The 18,518-nt window shown below is 43.5% G+C and overlaps 2 protein-coding genes across 2 annotated transcripts; one reads left to right on the top strand and one right to left on the bottom strand.

Annotated features, from left to right (window-relative positions):
* The first annotated feature begins 3,239 nt into the window (after window positions 1-3,239).
* Window positions 3,240-4,445, top strand: gpr45 (G protein-coupled receptor 45). The gene has a single exon (XM_076262565.1). The coding sequence runs from the start codon at window positions 3,246-3,248 to the stop codon at window positions 4,443-4,445; it is 1,200 nt and encodes a 399-aa protein (XP_076118680.1). The 5' UTR covers window positions 3,240-3,245.
* A 2,801-nt stretch (window positions 4,446-7,246) lies between these two features.
* Window positions 7,247-16,929, bottom strand: cracdla (cracd like a). The gene is made up of 10 exons (XM_076262779.1): window positions 16,850-16,929; window positions 15,385-15,475; window positions 15,147-15,291; window positions 14,670-14,856; window positions 14,426-14,587; window positions 13,498-13,665; window positions 11,542-13,150; window positions 8,380-9,728; window positions 7,952-8,051; window positions 7,247-7,779 (listed from the first exon to the last, which is right to left on the bottom strand). The coding sequence occupies exons 2-10, from the start codon at window positions 15,431-15,433 to the stop codon at window positions 7,616-7,618; spliced, it is 3,933 nt and encodes a 1,310-aa protein (XP_076118894.1). The 5' UTR covers window positions 15,434-15,475; window positions 16,850-16,929; the 3' UTR covers window positions 7,247-7,615.
* Between the last annotated feature and the right edge of the window lie 1,589 nt (window positions 16,930-18,518).

Below are 18,518 nucleotides of genomic sequence, written 5' to 3'. Positions count from 1 at the left end.
TGAAAAACTCCGCTGACTTGAAATGAAAAAGGCAGGCACAGCAAATCGATTAAGTCCCTTTGCTGACGTCACTCTAGGTCACGTGTTGATCCGCACAGTGTCTGGCAGCTGGGGTTTGTGGTCTAGGGACGTGATTGTGGATTTTAATCAACACTTTGATTAAATCGTGACATGCCGTTATTAAGCTCAGGCAGTGGGCTACAGGGAGGATCTGGAAATGCTGGTATCAGTGCAGCTCCGAGATTTCAAGGATTACTTTGAAAAGGTAGGTTAATTAGATGCATTCTTAGTATAAATTGTAGCCTAATAAGCGCAATATTTTGCACTCATTAAAAATATGTTTTCTCAGTTGTTGTCTGGTACATGTCATGAGAGTGTTAGCCTGCCGTTCATTAGTCAGTTTCATTATGATTGATAGGCTATATCTTAATCAAGCACGTCAGTAAAATGTAAGAGTGTCTTTTTCCGTTGTTTTTAATTCCCATATTGCATTCCAGTCTGCTTATAATGTGTACTTTTGCGATATAATATTTTACTCAGATGACAGGCTGTAGCCTACCTCCTATCTATTGCCTACTACATTCCAATGTGTCGATGCCTGGGGATTTTTATCCGAACATACATAGTCTGGAAAAGAGAATATTTAGGCTGTATTTTCATTTTGTTGGCTCTCATGTCTTCGCACCATCTGAGGACTAAATTCGTACTAGGGTATCGTTCTGTTTTCATCATCATAGCTTTCATTCCTACTTGCTGCTGTGAAGAGGCTCAGTTGTGATTAATGTAGTTCTAGTAGGCTATAGGTGATATTGCTTTTTCCCTGTAATCATGTAAAACACGCAAGGGAAAACATGCTCTCTGTAAGGGTCACGATGGTATCTTAGCAGCTATGCAAGGATGTAGTAGGATCAGATCATTTAATTTACAAGTTTTGCATGTCTATTCAGTGTATTCGTGTGTGTGTGTGTGTGTGTGTGTGTGTGTGTGTGTGTGTGTGTGTGTGTGTGTGAGAGAGAGAGAGAGAGAGAGAGAGAGAGAGAGAGAGAGAGAACGTGTGTGTGTGTGTCGGTTTGCATCTTGTGCATGGTCAGCTCATCTTTAATAGTCTATTTCTTCTAAAGGAAACTCCTGTTTTATTCATCAAAGCACCTGGCATTTCCCAAAGCTCTTCAAACTTCTTCATTTGTAACAAGAACCATCTGATGTTGAATAGGGAAGCTGTGGAATTTGTTTTGTTTGGCGATGTGCAATTAAGACTTGTGTATTCGCCTGAAAGTTTCGCTCCCTCTTCATTATTCCAGCTCACGTCTATAGCTTCAATGCTGAGTGAAATATTACTCTGAATCACCCCACATGTTTAGCTTATGCTCTGCAAGTGAAAGCTTGTGTGTCCTCTGATGGAAAATGACTATCAGAGAGTGAGCGCATTGTCTGGTTGCCATGGAGCTGATGACCTGGTTGTCTCGGAAGAATACAAGGATGTGATAGGAATTTGAAAGCCTTTTGATCCTTCTGACTCCTTCTGACTTTCCTCCTTTTCAACGGCGCTATATGATACACAATGTCAAAACACAACCAAATCTCCTATACCTTTTCCTCACATTTACAGTACAACTATTCTCAACTAATATCTGGGTTATATTTAGTGTTTATATGTTTTTATTCATGAGACACCAAACCAAATATTATTTACAGGACAAACTTGCATTAGGTTGGCATATAAAGGTGTGAAAAGCAAAACTTTTCAAGATGCTGCTTGTACAGATCTGACTAGAGAAAGTGTACTTTGTACCTGAAGCCTCTCCTCATGTTAGGTTTATGGTTTAATGATTTCATCCTCAGGTTTGCTTTTGAAGACCTGTCTATTTATTCTGTTTTTGTTTTTGTTTGTTTGTTTTGCTGAATTACCCTGTCTATGCCAAGATATTTCTCTGTCTTTTCACAGACTATGACTTTATGAATATATTTTCTGTAATAATTATCTTGTTTTTCTATTGACTTGAATAATATGATTTGTATTTGTACTTTTACACCAATGAACCACTGACTGTTCAATTACTTACAATTTGCCTGGAAGTTGGCTTCCTTCAAGTTGAAAAGTCACATTCTTCTACTATGAATACAGCTTATGCTTGTGCTGGAAAGAAAGCATAATATCATCTCTGCAATCATTTGTCTAAAATGTGGTCATGCACAAACAAATCAGTAACCATCCAATGAAGCACACTTGAGAACACAGTTACACATGGTGGTTACCTAGCGATGCCTATCTTGATGATATGGTGCTAGGATTTCCCTCCGATAGATTTCAGCAAAAGCAAACATGAACTGACCACTGATGTGCTTTTACTATTGTGGCAGAGCATGCATTGATTCAGTGTCTGTGTGAAAGAGCTTGGCCCACATGCAGTATTTTTCTAATCAAATAATAAATCGATTACATTATCCCCGATTCTGCAGGAATACAGCTGGTTGTATTTCACGTTTCTAAACTGTGTCATCTGTCTTACAGGGTCTTCAATGCTTGATTATCTTGGAAGGAACTCTGGGCACATCTACGATCTTGTGTTCTTTTGCTGGGGAGAATTAGACCACAGTATTCCCTCTTCCCTCCCGGTGCAGCACAACCATGTGTAACCATGGCAACTGCAGCATCCTGCAAGTGAGTGAGTAGCCTTTGAATTGCACTGTTTGAAATAGTGATGCTGCATATGATTGGAATTGTTAGTGTGTGTGCTCGCGTCTGAGTTTGAGAACCCCTTTTTACCTGTCCTCAGTGCTACAATGAAAATGCGTCTCGAATGAAATTGACCTTTGATTGGCACTCATTTCTGTGTCTGTCAAAGCTAAGTGTACAGCTAATCTTCTGGGGGTGTGCTTAACATCTTATGGTAATTTTCTATTCCCCAGTGACGTCATTGCCACCAAACGTGTGATGAGGGCCATTTTGGATTTCTCAACACTTCTCGCCTCGACTTGAGCAGATGCCCAAAGAATCACTCACCAGGTCCATGCGTGTGTTCTCTCTGTTCCAGATTGATTCATTCAAATCTAGTTGAGAAGGAGTGACTGACAACCAGAGCCTTGCAAAAACAAACACACACACACACACACACACACACACACACACACACAAACACAAACACAGACATACACACACACACACACACACACACACAGACGTACAAGAAAGAATGAAACATGCGTCTTTGCACCTGGATTGACGTCACCCTGTAACCGTTGCCATGGCGGTGTGCAACATGAGCACGCTGGAGGGCTGTGCCCTGCTCGAGCCGCTGGAGATGGAGCTGCCGGACGCGGCCGCGGTGCTGGACGAGGACGATGAGGCGGCCGGCCTGATGCCCATCTCCCTGCGGGTCACACTGGCGGCCATCATGATCTTCATGATCACCATCGGCTTCCTGGGCAACGCCATCGTCTGCCTGATTGTCTACCAGAAGCCCGCCATGCGCTCGGCCATCAACCTGCTGCTGGCCACACTGGCCTTCTCGGACATCATGCTCTCGCTGCTCTGCATGCCCTTCACTGCCGTCACCGTGGCGACCACCGACTGGCGCTTCGGCGGCGGCTTCTGCCGCACGTCCGTCATGCTCTACTGGCTGTTCGTACTGGAGGGGGTGTCCATCCTGCTCATCATCAGCGTGGACCGATTCCTCATCATCGTCCAGCGGCAGGACAAGCTGACGCCGCACCGCGCCAAGGTGCTCATCGCCGCCTCCTGGGCGCTGTCGTTGTGCGTGGCACTGCCCTCGGTGGCGGGTTGGCGGGCCGGCCGAGTGCCGGAGGAGGTGGAGGTGGCGCGCGCACCCCAGTGCATTCTGGGCTACAGTGAGTCGCTGGCCGACCGTGGCTACACGGTGCTGCTGGCCGTGGCCGTCTTCTTCGTGCCGTTCGGCGTCATGCTCTACTCGTACCTGTGCATCCTCAACACGGTGCGCCGCAACGCCACGCGCATCCACAACCACGCCAGCGGCAGCGACGGCGGTGGCACCACTGGGCCGGGGCCCGGTCTGACCCACTCCACCAGCAAGCTGGGGCTCACGGGCCTGCAGCGTCCACCTCAGCTCAGCGTCGACATGAGCTTCAAGACGCGTGCCTTCACCACCATCCTCATCCTCTTCATCGGCTTCTCAGTGTGCTGGCTTCCACACACGGTGGTCAGCCTGCTGGCCGTCTTCAGCCGTCGCTTCTACGTCAGTGCCGCCTTCTACCCGGTGAGCGTGGGCGCACTCTGGCTCAGCTACCTGAAGGCCGTCTTCAACCCCGTCATCTACTGCTGGAGGATCCGCAAGTTCCGCGAGGCCTGCCTGGAGTTCATGCCCAAGACATGCCGCTTCTGTCCCAAAGTGCCCGGGCGGAGCCGGCGGAGGATACGGCCAAGCAACATCTACATCTGCAGCAGCGAGAGCCAGTCAGCTGTATGAGGACCAACACACAGTTTCCTGCTCCTATATACAAAGGAAAAGAGGAAGGGCTACAATATCTGAGTATTTATTGTGCTTGTTACAATGGTGGTAAGGTTTAGGTCACCTGATGTCAGAGTGAGGACCATGTTGCTATGTGATGGTATGATGTCACGTTTTTACCGCATTTTAATTTATCTTTAATAGCTGAGTCCTTTGATCATGAGGCTCATCTTTGCTGGAGAGATATTCTCTGTTAAATTGTCATGCCATAATATTATGCCATACTTGTTTGACGGGTGGTCAAGCTATGAGATACACGTTTTCCCTACGTGTCATTCCTCTGTGTGGTTTTTCTCAGGCCATACATGTGCAGCCAGTGGTGTTTGTAAATGGACATTTGAACAGATTTTTGCTTTAATTCAATTGAAATAACAGCAAACGAACCACAGAGGTTAAAAAAGCAGGTTCCTTTCACCCACTCCTTTATCTTCAGTCCAGTTGAGGTATGAGCCACCCTCTGCCACCCTCTATGAAACTCCTGTCATTTTGAGTTCTTATTTCTACATGATGATGAAATGATCAATGTTCTTTAACAAAAAATTAATACAATAATATGTCTTGCACATATGTATCTATGTATCATGTTTTTGACAACCAAGGGAAACACAAACAAGGTTTATAATGCAGAATCTTAATATCACACTGAAGTGTACAACCCCGAATCAAAAAAGTTGGGACGTTGTGTAAAATGCAAATAAAAACAGAATGTGATAATCTGCAAATCTATAGTAAACCCATATTTAGCTGCAAAAAGGACAAAGACACAATATCAAATATTGACTATTTCATGGAAAATACTGTATGTATTCAATTTGAATTTGATACCAGCAAAAAAATAAAAAATTGGGACAGGGGCAACATAATGCTGGAAAAGTTGTGTTACGATAAAGACAACAAAAAGAAGGAATATTTCACAACTAATTAAGGTAACTGGCACCATGATTTGAAACGTAGCTGGCATGACATTCAAAATGAACATATATTTTCGATGAAATAGTCAAATTTTCATTTTCAACATTTTTATATGTTGTCTGTGTCCTTTTGCAGCTAAATATGGGTTTACGAGATTTTTAGATTCTCACATTCTGTTTTTATTTGCATTTTACACATACCAAATTTTTCTGATTTGGGGTTGTACATCAGAGCAATATAACCATGATTTACACCGATGTATCTTGTATCTTGTCTTTTAAGGAAATGTTTGTCCTAAATTATGACAGAAGAAAATAATAAAATTGTTTGTGTAATAACTGAGAGATATAGTTTATTATATATAGTGCAGTAGCCTAATTTAAATTCTAATAGAATAGCATTACGCACAAGTATTCATTAATAACAACATTAAGCATTTAGTCTTCACAGTGAGATATATTTAGCAGCGATCGGCATCTTTCATTGTTGTACGTTTTGCTCAAGAGTTTGATTTTTCCTTTTGACACTCTTACATAATCATCTCACCCACACTCGTTCAGTCCTAGCCTAGGAATCATGTAAGAATCTGTGTTCATAGGTAAATTTTTGTTTTCATTATCATTATTGAATAAATAAGAAGAGAGTGGACCTCTGCTACTTGATTACTGATTGAGGTACCTGTAGCCAAATTATGTTTATGAGTGAACTGACAGTTGGAAAGCCATGTCTTTACAGATGATTTTACACAAATTCACAGCTGACAAACAGCAATGAAAGAATCCTAAATCCTAAATTTAAAGACTTTACTAATTATCTTGGATTATCATCTAAAATAGTTGTTAGTATACATTTGTGACACACTTAAATAAAGACAACTCAAGAAGGTAGTACCACTAGGTGGCAACATGCACCAGTTTCACTCCACCTCTCCCAGTCTTCCTATCCACAGAGGACCATTAGTTACACATCACACTCCAGCTCACCTTAGCTCCCTCTGAGCCCTATTCCAGTTCATTATCTGCAGATCATGGCCCTACAATTACAGTATTGTGCTGGGCATGGTATCCACTGCTAATTAACTCCCTGGGGCTGTGTTATGGGCCAGTGGTTCTGCGTCTCCACAGCATTTTCGTCACAATCTCAAGCGTAAGCACTTGGTACCCACATCACAGGCCACCCAGTTCACTGCTTTTCAGATGTTGTTTCAAATCATTTTTAGAGGGAACAACAATGTGTTGGTGAGAAAATTATGAATATAGCTGTGTGATGAACTGCAAATGCTGGGTACCCTTATAGAAATCTCAGGTTTCTGGCGAACACTTGCTGCAAAATTTGCTGCGGCATGGTCATATTTTCACATGCAAATTAGGTTTCTGGCAAAGAGTTCCGGTTAACTTCTGGCAATGTTGCAGCAAATTTGCAGCAATGCCATATGCAAATTAGCTTTGTCTCCAGAAGTTCACTGGAAGTTTGCCATTATTGGCTAAGTGTTGGGGACAAATCACTGGCAACTCACATTTGCCACTATTGGAAAACTTCTCATTGTTGCCAGAACTTTGCTGAAAGTTTGCCTCTAGCAACCAACATTGGCAAACTTCTGGTAATATTTTCTTGTGAACTCATTTGTTTCCCAAAAATCACCCACAAGTTTGCTGCAAATCTGCCGCTATTTGTGGGTGACAAATAAATGTATAAGGATCCCCCAGCAACAATGGAAAATCAATATTATGCCACAATGTTTTCATCAACAAACAAGACTTTATTTTGCTTAATTGACAATGGCATTGCTTCATATGAACAGATGAACCAAATCAACAGAATGGGTTAAACCAGGTTGGTTAATGAAATGTACAATTCAATTACTTTATATTCACACAAATCTTAAATATGTATATGTAAATGTTAGGTATTTATCATTTAAATATAATAAATATTCACCTTAAATTATACACCTCTCAAATAAATAATTATGGGCATCACAATTAAAGGCAGAAATATACAAAAGAAAAAACCTGGTGGTGAGAGGTCAAAAAGTCAATTCATTGCTCTAAAACACTAAACCACAAAGGGTGTTAACGGGGCCATTGTAAATTATGGTTGAGAGAAACAGTATGGTAGCAGCATTGTGACTAAAACTGCCATTGGTTTGATTGACAGGTGTAGTCATTGTGCCCCCCTATGTTCCTTTTCCTCACTTCCTGCTTCCCTGAGCGCGCTTAGTTCATGCTCTTATCACTCCATGCTAAAGACTTCCTCTTGGCCATCTCCATCCAGGACGGCTGGCTCCCATCGGAAGCAGGCTGCTGGGGTGAGGGCGAAGAGACCAGTGTCTTCTTCAGTGCCCTGTCCTCTTTATCTGCAGCTCTCAACAGAACCAAGTCTGTGGAAGCAACAAAACTGCTAAAATTTGGAATCCACTTTGCGTGGGTACAAGGTATAAACAGATAGGAAACATACAAATGAACAGAAGCACACAGAATCATGCACAAAATGAGAACAATAAAAACTACATTTAAAAGACATGCTTATTTTTCAAATGTCTGTATCAATACCTGCATCAGGCTTTGAGTCTCTGCTGAGGTGTCCTGGTCTAACTGATGTCAAAGACTCAGATGAGGATTGGGCCCCTGAGGTGGCTTTCGACACTTCAAACTACAAAAAGACATGCATCTGAGCAATTACCAAACCAAACCAAACAAGACACCAAATCTGTAAACATATATGTTTATGTACAAACAGTCATGCCATGGTTTTTAGCTTTTTAGTGTGCAATGTACTTAAATAAGTATTTAGCTTCATTCTTTTGGCTGTTCAACTAAAAACATGGAAAACATTTCATACCAGTACAGTACAGCATAATACAATGATTCTAGGTCTATTACTCCATTCTATTACTACATGCGCAACTGGGTCTAGAGCAGAGACAGCCACCTAAATAGGTCGCGGGTGTATTTTTATCAGGGACAGAAGTGTGAGCTACCTTGGTGCCTACAGAGGCTCCTTTGTCTCCCCATTTCTCCAGGAAGGCGGCCTTGCTGCCCAACCCTGACGCTCGAGGCCCCAAACCTTCTGCTGCTGCTGTAGGGGCCTCGCTGCCTCTGCCTGGGGCAGGTTGGGACAAATCACTCCTCTTCTTTAGTGAGTTAAGTCCATCATTGCTACCTTGTGAGACCGATGGTGCAGCTGGCTGGCTCTGCTGCTTTAGATGGGATAGGGGCTTTGGGCTGGACGAGAGATGTGAGTTAGCAGTGGGCTGTGACGGGCAGGGGATGGACTGGGCGGAGGGGAGTGGTGGGGACGGCTGTGTTTTATTCAGGAGTGAGGAGGGTGGTATTGACTGAGCGGTGGTCTGCTGAGACTGGGCCAGTTTACTCAGTTGTGTTGAAACAATGCTAGGCTGTATGGGTTTGGGCTGCGCTTCTTGGAGCGATGTCCCTCTTATAATGAAGGGAGTTGAAGGTGACTGGCTTGAACTGGTGGGTGCTGGTTTGGAATTGGATTCTGCTTCTAGTAGCAGTTTTGTGACTGGCTGCCCTCCTTGCCTTGAACGGAGAACAGTTGTTGATGACGGGGTTGTTTCTGTCTGTGATGCATCTGGAGGGGCAGTCTGTTTGAGCGTTCTGCTTGGCTGCGCAGATGGCTTTTCAGCGTTGGTAGACTGGGCAGCAGGTGGTAACATTGGAGGCGGGGTTTCAGTTGTCGGCGTGGTTCTTGTGGTTGTCTGTGGTCCAGGGAACTCTGGGGACTTGCTGGTGAAGAGCTGCTGGATGGTTTTCGTCTTCTCCCTGGCCATGCTCATCCAAGACACCTCAGAAGAACCTGGCTCTGGCTCCTTAGCAGATGGGGCTGTAGAGGCTACATCATTTGATTGTGGAAGTGTAGCCTCCTTTGAGGGAAAGGATGCAGGTGGCGTCTGCTTAGTGGGTGAGGACGCTGACTTCCTCTTGACCGAGGGCGAGGGTGCAGGACCTCCCTCCACGGTAGGAGAAGGTATGAACTCCTTTTTGGTCTGAGTTGCCCCTGGCAGTGTGGGTCCTTCAGGGAACTCCGGGAGTTTGCTGGTGATGAGCTGCTGAATGGTGCGGGTCTTCTCCATGGCCATGCTCATCCATGAGAAGTCAGAGCTGGCAGCCTCCGGCTCTTTCACAGGTGCAGATGATGCATCATCTGGCTGAGATGGACCAGCCTCCTCTGAAGGTAAAGGTGCAGGCGACATGGATGATGAGGTCACCTTGACTGAAGATGAAGCTGCAGGCAGTCCCACCAAAAATGGAGAAGGCATGGACACATTCTTGGGGGGATGTACAACTGTCGATTGGTTTGCTTCACCTGTGGGTAATATTAGGAATTATATTAGATAAAAAATAGATAAAACATGTACTAAGATGACTACAGCACACAGTTCCTAGGACCCCAGGGCAAGCCAGGCATGTATCAGAAACCCAGAGGCGGAGTGGGATACTAAATATTACTAGGAGATTTTGAGCTCCAGCGCCAGGGATGGGAAATTCAGGGCTACTTAAAACATGTTGCGGCCGCTCATCTAAAATCTTCAGTAGTCTGCGACCATCTGTACGCATCTCATAAATGCATGTCAGGTCATCATATTTGTTACCACGTTATTACCAGAGCTGTAGGGAGGGACCGCGGGGAGTGAGAGTGAGAGGCTTCAATAGCACAGTCCACACTGCTGGAGGGCGCAACAAAGAACTAATACAAACAGCGATATCATGCCCTTTCATGCCTTCAAAACGTTTCCAGCCAACCAGGAATTCTCCCGATTTTCACTCCTCTAATGCAGTGGCATTGTCATGGAACACTTCCTCTGTCACGTATTATATTTTTAAACAATTCTCCTTGAAAGTCTCTACAGACTGACGGCAATTCTAATAGAGATTGTACAGGAGGTGTTGGTAAAAGACAGTTGTTTGAATAAAACAATGGCAAACAAAATAATGTCCTGTTTGGACATACAGAACGCTAGTAATAATAAACCATTCTATTTGACCAGCACAGCTTCGGATAGGTCTAATGATTAACTTTCAGTGTATTTTATTGTCTACATGGGTCTACATTTAACCAACTTCAAAGAGGTTAAGCTAGTTTACAATCAGCGGCCAATCAATTTGATGTAACTGAGCTATTGCACATCACATTCTATGCCAAGCAATCTGACCATTGTACTTTTAGAACCAGAACGAATAATAACAATATGTATGTATTTTATATAAGTAAGTATATATACTCTTTTGATCCCGTGAGGGAAATTTGGTCTCTGCATTTATCCCAATCCGTGAATTAGTGAAACACACACAGCACACAATGTACACACAGTGAGGTAAAGCACACACTAATCCCGGCTCAGTGAGCTGCCTGCAACAACAGCGGTGCTCGGGGAGCAGTGAGGGTTTAGGTGCCTTGCTCAAGGGCACTTCAGCCGTGCCTACTAGTCGGGGTTCGAACCGGCAACCCTCCGGTTACAGGTCCGAAGTGCTAACCAGTAGGCCACAGCTGCCCCATGGTTTTGTACTTCTTCCTACCACACACAAGCTGTTGCCTTGCCAGTTTCTGGTTAGGCACCCTTTTTGCTGATTTGCTGAACTGTCACGTTTTATTGAACGGTGCTGACTTCAAAGCAAGTTGTCACTGAAGATATAAAGACAATCAGCTGGCGTTAGACAGAAGGACACAAGGTCAATCTGAGAGAAGATTTTCAAGGTGGCCTAGGCTATCAGTAAGATAACAGATGGATTGGGCAATTAGCGGTTTATGATAGGTGGAGGGAACATGGCTCATCTGTCTCACGTTATGGCAACGGTACATGTAATTTTTCCCCTTTCCTGCATTAGGAAGATTTTAGATAGTAAAAAGCTGATGGGGTTTTAAAAAGCTGAGAAAGAGTGATAAGGAGGCCTGAACCCGGGCAACCCCACTGCTCTGGGTGTGTATATATTTGCTCCTAGTGTGTGTGCATACACACACACACTAGGAGTAGTGAGTTCACCAAGGTGAACTCACCACTCCTAGTGTGTGTTTCTTTGTGTGTGTACACAACCTCTGGATAAAACTAGTGATTGCCTAATAAGGAAAACATTAGCCTCTCTTTTGAGAAATAAACAAAATAGAAAAACATCAAACTCACCTTCCTGCCTAAGGGACCTAGATCTTAACTTGCCTCTAGCACTGTCAGTAGATGGGAGTGACGAGATATTCTGCCCATCCGGCATGGATGTCGAAGCAGCATGTTTGGTCAGAGACCCTGCCCTGCCGGCCCTCGGACCAGCCTGTGAGCCATGTTGTGTTGTGCTTAGTGTGCTAACATCAGCACTATGTCGTTTAACGTTGACCTCTGACTGGGCGGAGTCAAGCCTGTATTTGATAGACAGTGAGGTGGAGCGCAACTTCACTCCAAAGGCATTCTTCTCTCCTTCTCCTTTTGTCGGCTCCTCCTCTCTATGTTCTCTCAGGTCCTCATGGGCCTCCACAGCTACCTCCACGCCATCCTGGCCCTCCTCCTCGGTGGCCTCCTCTCCGATTTCATGTGGCAGAGTCAAGGACTCCTCCAGATCTGGACCACTGCTGTTCCCCTGTTGCAATGGTTTGGGTTCCACATTCCCACCAAATGGCATCTCAGCAGGAAAAGTAGGAGGTAGTTCTTTGGCTTTCATGTCACCCTTTTGAACGCCACGTTGAGAACAGTAAGCTTGGTGTGGAAAGTTTGGTTTTGTCAAGTCTTTCTTAGCTCCTGTTTCTTCAAGTTTATCGGGAAAGCTCCCAGTTTTAGTTTGATCTTTATTGTGTGCAGAAGAAATAGTAAAACGTGGTGATGCAGACGATGGTCTTTGTTGACTGGGTACCACATTCTCCACAACTTTATCTGGTTTATCCGTCTGCCTGGGGGCTGATACGTTGGCTGTTTGTGGCAACATTCCACTCTCTCCTTCTGCTTTGACTGGAGCTTTCTCATTTTTGCTGAAAGATCTCATTTGAGTGGCTTCTAAGGGTAAGCCTTCTGAGTGTCCAACTACCATCACTGGCTGAACTTTTGGACGAATCTCAGTCTGAGGATTTAAACTCTTATTCACCTTTTTATCCACAATTTCAGTCTTATTCTGGAGTACTGCCATCTGAGATCCAGTGACACTCTGTTTATCATTCTCGTCTGCATTTGCTGAAACACTGGCAGGAGTGTCCTGGGGAACCACAGGGGATGGGGCACTGGCTGGGGCAGGTTTAAGTGGATAAATGCCAAGATTCTCTCCAACTTGTCTGGTGCCACTCGCACTCCTTAGCCTTGGAGAGGTAGGAGGCTTTGTTCCAACAGTCTCTGGGGCCATTTGATTATTTTTGGGATCAGCTGCTGGAGATACAGCAGGAGCTTCCTCTGTTCTAGAACTGAGAACAGAAGCTATGGGAGGTTCCTGATCCTTTGTGACAGGTGGTTGGGAATGAAAGGTGGACTTTGTAATAACAGTCTCGGTCATGACTGGACGTGGCTGGACTGGAGGTCGCATGGGAGAGGAAGATTGGAGTGGAATGCCTGGCTCCTTCAGAGATCTGAGATTGGAAGTCAGTAGATGGTTCTCATCAGGGTGAGCAGGAGGGCTCTCCCCTGTCTGTAGCACCTGGGTGGAATGGGATCGAAAACGGATGGGCTTCTTAGAGACCCCAAGGCCTTTCTCATTTTCTTCGCCATGTATGGGATGCTCCATGTTGTTCATGCTTTCAGATCGTGCTCGAGAATCTGGCTGCTGTAAAGGAAAAAGGAAAACAGTCAATCCACAGAGTTGATACATTACATGAATGTGAGAACCATTTAAGAGGGACAGAGAAGTGTAAACTTGTCCCATACAGGGCTCTAGAATGCAACCAATTTTTAAGGGTGCGACTAAAATTTTTCCTGGGTTGCACTGGTGCACCTTATGTCAAAAGGTGACCTTGAAATTGTGGCATTAAAAGGTGGCACGATGAAAAATTTGGGTGCACCTAAATTTTGTGCTGGTGCACCTAAATAAAAAAGTTAGGCGCACCAGTGCAACCAAGGAATTAACAATCACTTCTTTAAATCATTTGGTGGTTTCTTGGTCCTCCATCTCACCGATGTCAGCTTCCTGACTTTAGCACTGGCCCTCTGGTTCCTGGGCTTCACTGACATACGGTGGCGTGCAGCAGAATTGTCCAGGCAAGGGGTGAATTGTGGAGGGGAGTTGAAATCAATCCCGGTATCTGAGGGAGCGGCGATGATGGGCACCGTTGGGCTACTGGGCTACAGAGGATGATGTAAGAGGTTAGTTTAAGAGCACACTGTGAGAAAGACAAAAGCGAAGTAAAAGCAGGTGAATAGAAATGATCAGGTTGAAATTGTCTAATGAAAACGTGCATTGCAATACAAAGGCGTGCTTCTTATTCATTATACTTATCTTTGCAAGGAACAAACACATTTTGTGTTGAATATGAGCACTAAAGAAACACAAAGTGGGGCTGTTATTCTTAGTTGGAGAGGGGAACTACACACTTCAGTATAAAGCCTTGTTTCGCATGGTTTAAATGAGAAAAGCTCCTCGGTGAGCGGAACATATTTTTATTTGCTCTTCGGTGGCACAGAATATAAGAAATGAGGACAGGTTGCAGAAACTGGGATAGGTAGCAACTCAAGGTCTGACAGATTAGTTTGTAAGTTGCTACACATGGGGCTTTGAGGTTTTCAAGACTAATTTAAGCAACTGTACAAGACTACCACTGCAGTCCTGAATACCTTGCAGTAGTGTTGCAAGAGCAAGAAGGTTGGCGCTGTACTATATGAGTCCAAATGTAGGCCCAGCCCAATAACAACTTTTCTGAACAATTTCTAAAAGTTGAGCAGAGTTCTGGAACACTTATGCTGCATGCATTCTTGGGACTGTTTAGAAAAAGCATGGTATTTTCTTGTAGCTTCTTGCAGGTAGTGTTTAGTTGCTGTTTAAGTAAAACATCACCTGAATGCTTTTTACATGCAATTGTAAGGGGTGGCTATTGCAGTTTGGTACCTTGTACGATGCTCTCTGAGGTAAAACCTCATTGAGTATGATTTCAGGAGGGCTTTGCGGAAGCCCATCGTCTTCTGAGCTGCCCCCTGTATCCTCTGGCCTCTTAATGGACATCACGTAAGGGGGCTGACCGAGACGCAGATTCTGCTGTTGTAGTTTCATCTGAAACACCACAGGAAAGACAGTTAGCTTTCTTTTGTTTGAGTCATAAAATGTCTCATGCAACTCTGTATGAAGAACTCACCTGTAAAGTTTTGATACGACTAGGCACGCTTTCTTGAGACAGACCTTGTGGTGGCTCAGCTGAAGACAGACACTGCTCAGCAAGGAAGATGCTTTCGTGCGACAATGCACGAGACCCCAAGCTGCTGCTGGGAAAATGAGAAGCCAAATTATAACACACGGAGCAGAAAGAATGAATACACATAAATCTTAACGTAGGTCATGTTCACAAAAGACAGATATGCATAATGACTGTCATAGGTTTCTTTAAATAACAGAATATGGAATTATTTTGATAACAGATACCGCTCAAGTGTAAACTATTACAGCTTGATGTGACATCATCCCAACATCAAAGCATTCATGGGGGCAGATAACACATCGGATTTAGATAAGACCAGGAAAGGCAGGACAAAACTTCTACACAGAGTCACCTGCACATGCTCAGTTCAGATATGAGGCAGGCAAAACAGCTGTCAGAGTGGTTTACAGAGGTCACCTGAAACTGTCCTCTAAGTCCAGCTCCTCATCCTTCCCCTGGGAGATGTCAGTGGCGGACTGACTCATTTTACGCTGTCCTCCGCCCCCTTTCCTCTTCCCGAAGAGACGCATCTTTAGAGATTTCAGCCTAGATTTCTTCTTTCCTGTGATGTTGATTAATACATTATTCGAGTAATTCATAACACACAGTCACGGTTATCAGAGGGTGGTGGCGTAGGTGATGAAAGTCTTTAAACCTGTGAGATCGTCACTGCTGCCCTCGAGATCCCCTGACGATGACTCCATTATTGGATTTTCTTAGATTTCAATTTTTTGGAATCTACAATGCTGCAAAGAGAAAGATATAACAAATTAAAATCTGGTATCTGTTAATACAACATCATTGACTGTATGGTGAGGCTGACATTCATTTATTTACTGCAAGTCACATTAGCATTGAAACATTGAAATACAAATCTCTGCAGGACACAAGAACAATACTTAAACATCCTGACCAAAACATTCAAGCATTTCTTATCAGCCCAAAGAGTAAAATTAATGACAGAACATGTGTCCTGATCTCATATATCAAGTTAGCACCTTCTGAATATGGAACTGACAAGACGCATATAAAAGGCCACAAATTCAAATCTAGCATCAATTCAAATTAAATTCAATGTAGCATCAATGTATCTCTCAGTTAACCTTATAGACCAGTGAAAACTACAAATGTTTTTTTTTAACACAGAAACATGCACACTAGAAATGCATACTACTCACAGACACGCAAGATTAACCACTATGTTTGCCTTTTCATGTCTTGTTTGGAGACACCTGGTTTGACACACCTTCCTTGTTGTACTGATACCAAACTCTTTTACAGTGAGCAGGTTTCATGCTCATTGGCTGTGCTCAGATAAGTAAAAACATGGCGATGAACACTATGCAAAGTCCATTTGACCTGCGCAAGATTTCAGGTGGCTTGTTTTCACATGCAAAGAGACGCAATGCTTTTCTTTCTACTATCTCGCTGTTTCCACAGAGAAGGGAACACTGTGAGAAATCCCAACAGATATTTCCATTGCAGTCAGTCAGAACAAAGCACTGCTAGTATGGATATGCAAGTAGTGTAGCAACATTATAAGATAGAGACATATCAGACAGGCAGCATGTGAATGTTCAGCATGAGTTTTCATTTGGACAAGGTTGCAGCTGAAATTTGTCATGGTCAGGTCTATTTCTAATTTCTCACATTTACATTGTGTTACCGTTATATAGCAGTATACACCCAAGAGTAAAAAAGTGGAGATAATCCAGACCCTTAATAACACAGAATAGAGTTCCCTGTAAGATTTCACAGAGTCCTAATCCCACAACAACAGCTTAATCACAAAGTTGCAGCACATCGGAGGTATTAGAACGACTCAGACGGCACAACCAATCACACATCATACAAATGTATTATAAATTACTTATACAGATACATGTGAAGGAAAGTCGATGCAGGTATGGCTACATGAACAGAAACTTACAGTCAAAACAGAAACAGCACAATGACATTATTTAAAAAATAACAATTAAAAACATTTTGAAAAAGCAAATGGGAGGTGAGGTGACTCAAAACCTCTGAGCAAAGAATACAAACAATGCCTTCCAAGAGTAGCGCTAACACTGAGCTAGGAGAATGATTCAATTCAAATTTACTATGAGCATTTCACTTACCGTCTGATAACAACAAAAATTCTCTGTAATCCCTCTCTCCTTCCCTTTAATGTGAATATACTGCAGCTGCGATCTTTTTGTAGCACAACCTGTGCCCACAACCTCAAGCACAAGCTTTCATCACAGAATAGGGCCAAAGAGTAAGGTACAAGAGAGCGAGCATATGACAGAGAGAGAGACAGAGAGAGAGAGAGAGAGAGAGGGAGAGAGAAAGGCAGACAGAGACAGAGTGTTAAGTGTACGCAAATGAGAATGACAGAATGCAGTGGCTGAAGGGGAAAGTGAGAGCAAGACAAGGTTACCACTTGACGACTGGTGTTGGCAGATGGAATCAGGAAATCGCATACAAATTACGCGCACACACACTTACTCTCTTTCTCTCTCTCTCTCTCTCTCACACACACACACACACACACACACACACACACATTACTAGCACACAGTGGCCCATGGATTTAAGCTCCTTATGAAACGCTAAACTGATTTGGAGCCCAGGAATGAGAGGAGAAACAGAAAAAAAGGAAATGCTGCGAGAGATGGGGACACGCATTACACATGATGGCATCACACACACACACACACACACACACACACACACACACACACTATCATTCAGCGCAACCACCAGATATAGGAGAGTGACAGAGTGAGACAGAGACAGAGAGTGAGGGACAGATAGAGAGAGAATGAGATGGAGAGAAAGAAACAGAGAGAGAAATTAAGTACATGGTAATTAAGAGCCCTCTGGTGACAAAACAACATGTGTTGCTATGAAACAAGGCACCATTCAGTGAACATTTTTGACGGATATTTCCATTAGTATATTCCCTCTAGGACTGTTGGCCTATTTTATAGAATTAACAAAGTCTGAATTGTTTGGGTGTTTATGAAGTAAAGCTGTAAACCTGAGATTGTCTATGCTGTGCATTTGCATGCATGTGTCAGAACGGTTGGGAATTTTGCATCCACGGCACAAAGTAAAAAAGTAGGATCAGCATATGAAGATGAAGGGTTGCCATGCCTAACACAATGTTGTTCAATCTAAAGTAAATTAATAAAACAGTTGCTGACTTCAGCCTATTAGGCCTATTATTTTAAGTATTGTTTTTTATATATATGAACTGGAATTGCATTAATTACTTGAATCATTATGTCAAACATCAAAAAATAAACATGTTAACGCTCCCATTTGAGTGGTCACTGTATCACTGGAATGCCCTATTCAAGGACACTAGCCAGGGATGCCAACAGGAGCTGAATTTAAGCCAAGTGCCCACTGGACAATCTGTCTGTCTCCTGAACCACTAACACCACCATCCGCTGCTGTGATGTAACATGATACGATGTGGGAATGAGATAGATACCCTATGGCCAAGGCCTCTGAAAGTGCCTAAATTACTATCATTCATATTGTTAACATGTGGTGCTTCTGTAAAAGGTCACATCAGGTTACAAAGACCTCTTTAACCTGACGCAGCAAGGTGCCAATAGCAATATGTTTATTAATAGATTGCAGTGATACTAATGCCCAAAAGCAGTGTAAAAGGCAAACGTCATTCAAAGATTATCCAGAGCCAGGTACAGGCCTTAAGTCATTTCTGAAGTCTTTTTGACACTAGACCAATATTTTTTTGTCACAAAATTACTCCAAAAGTTGTACTTCATAGAT

This window comes from Alosa pseudoharengus, unplaced genomic scaffold (genome assembly GCF_046254945.1).
Source record: "Alosa pseudoharengus isolate Yale_2024_CS ecotype anadromous, Long Island Sound unplaced genomic scaffold, YU_APseudo_1.1 YU_APseudo_1.1_scf_3, whole genome shotgun sequence".
In the NCBI taxonomy this organism is placed as follows: domain Eukaryota; kingdom Metazoa; phylum Chordata; class Actinopteri; order Clupeiformes; family Clupeidae; genus Alosa; species Alosa pseudoharengus.
The sequence above is the reverse complement of the archived record's forward strand: the minus strand, read 5'-3'. Positions and strand labels throughout refer to the sequence as shown.

Excerpts from the sequence above, each read along its gene's own strand:
- cracdla (XM_076262779.1), bottom strand. The coding sequence starts at position 15,433 with ATGGAGTCATCGTCAGGGGATCTCGAGGGCAGCAGTGACGATCTCACA. Across the intron at positions 13,666-14,425 it reads CTCAGAGAGCATCGTACAAG|CCCAGTAGCCCAACGGTGCC; the intron begins GTACCAAACTGC and ends CATCCTCTGTAG. Across the intron at positions 13,151-13,497 it reads AAGTCAGGAAGCTGACATCG|CAGCCAGATTCTCGAGCACG; the intron begins GTGAGATGGAGG and ends TTTCCTTTACAG.
- gpr45 (XM_076262565.1), top strand. The coding sequence starts at position 3,246 with ATGGCGGTGTGCAACATGAGCACGCTGGAGGGCTGTGCCCTGCTCGAG.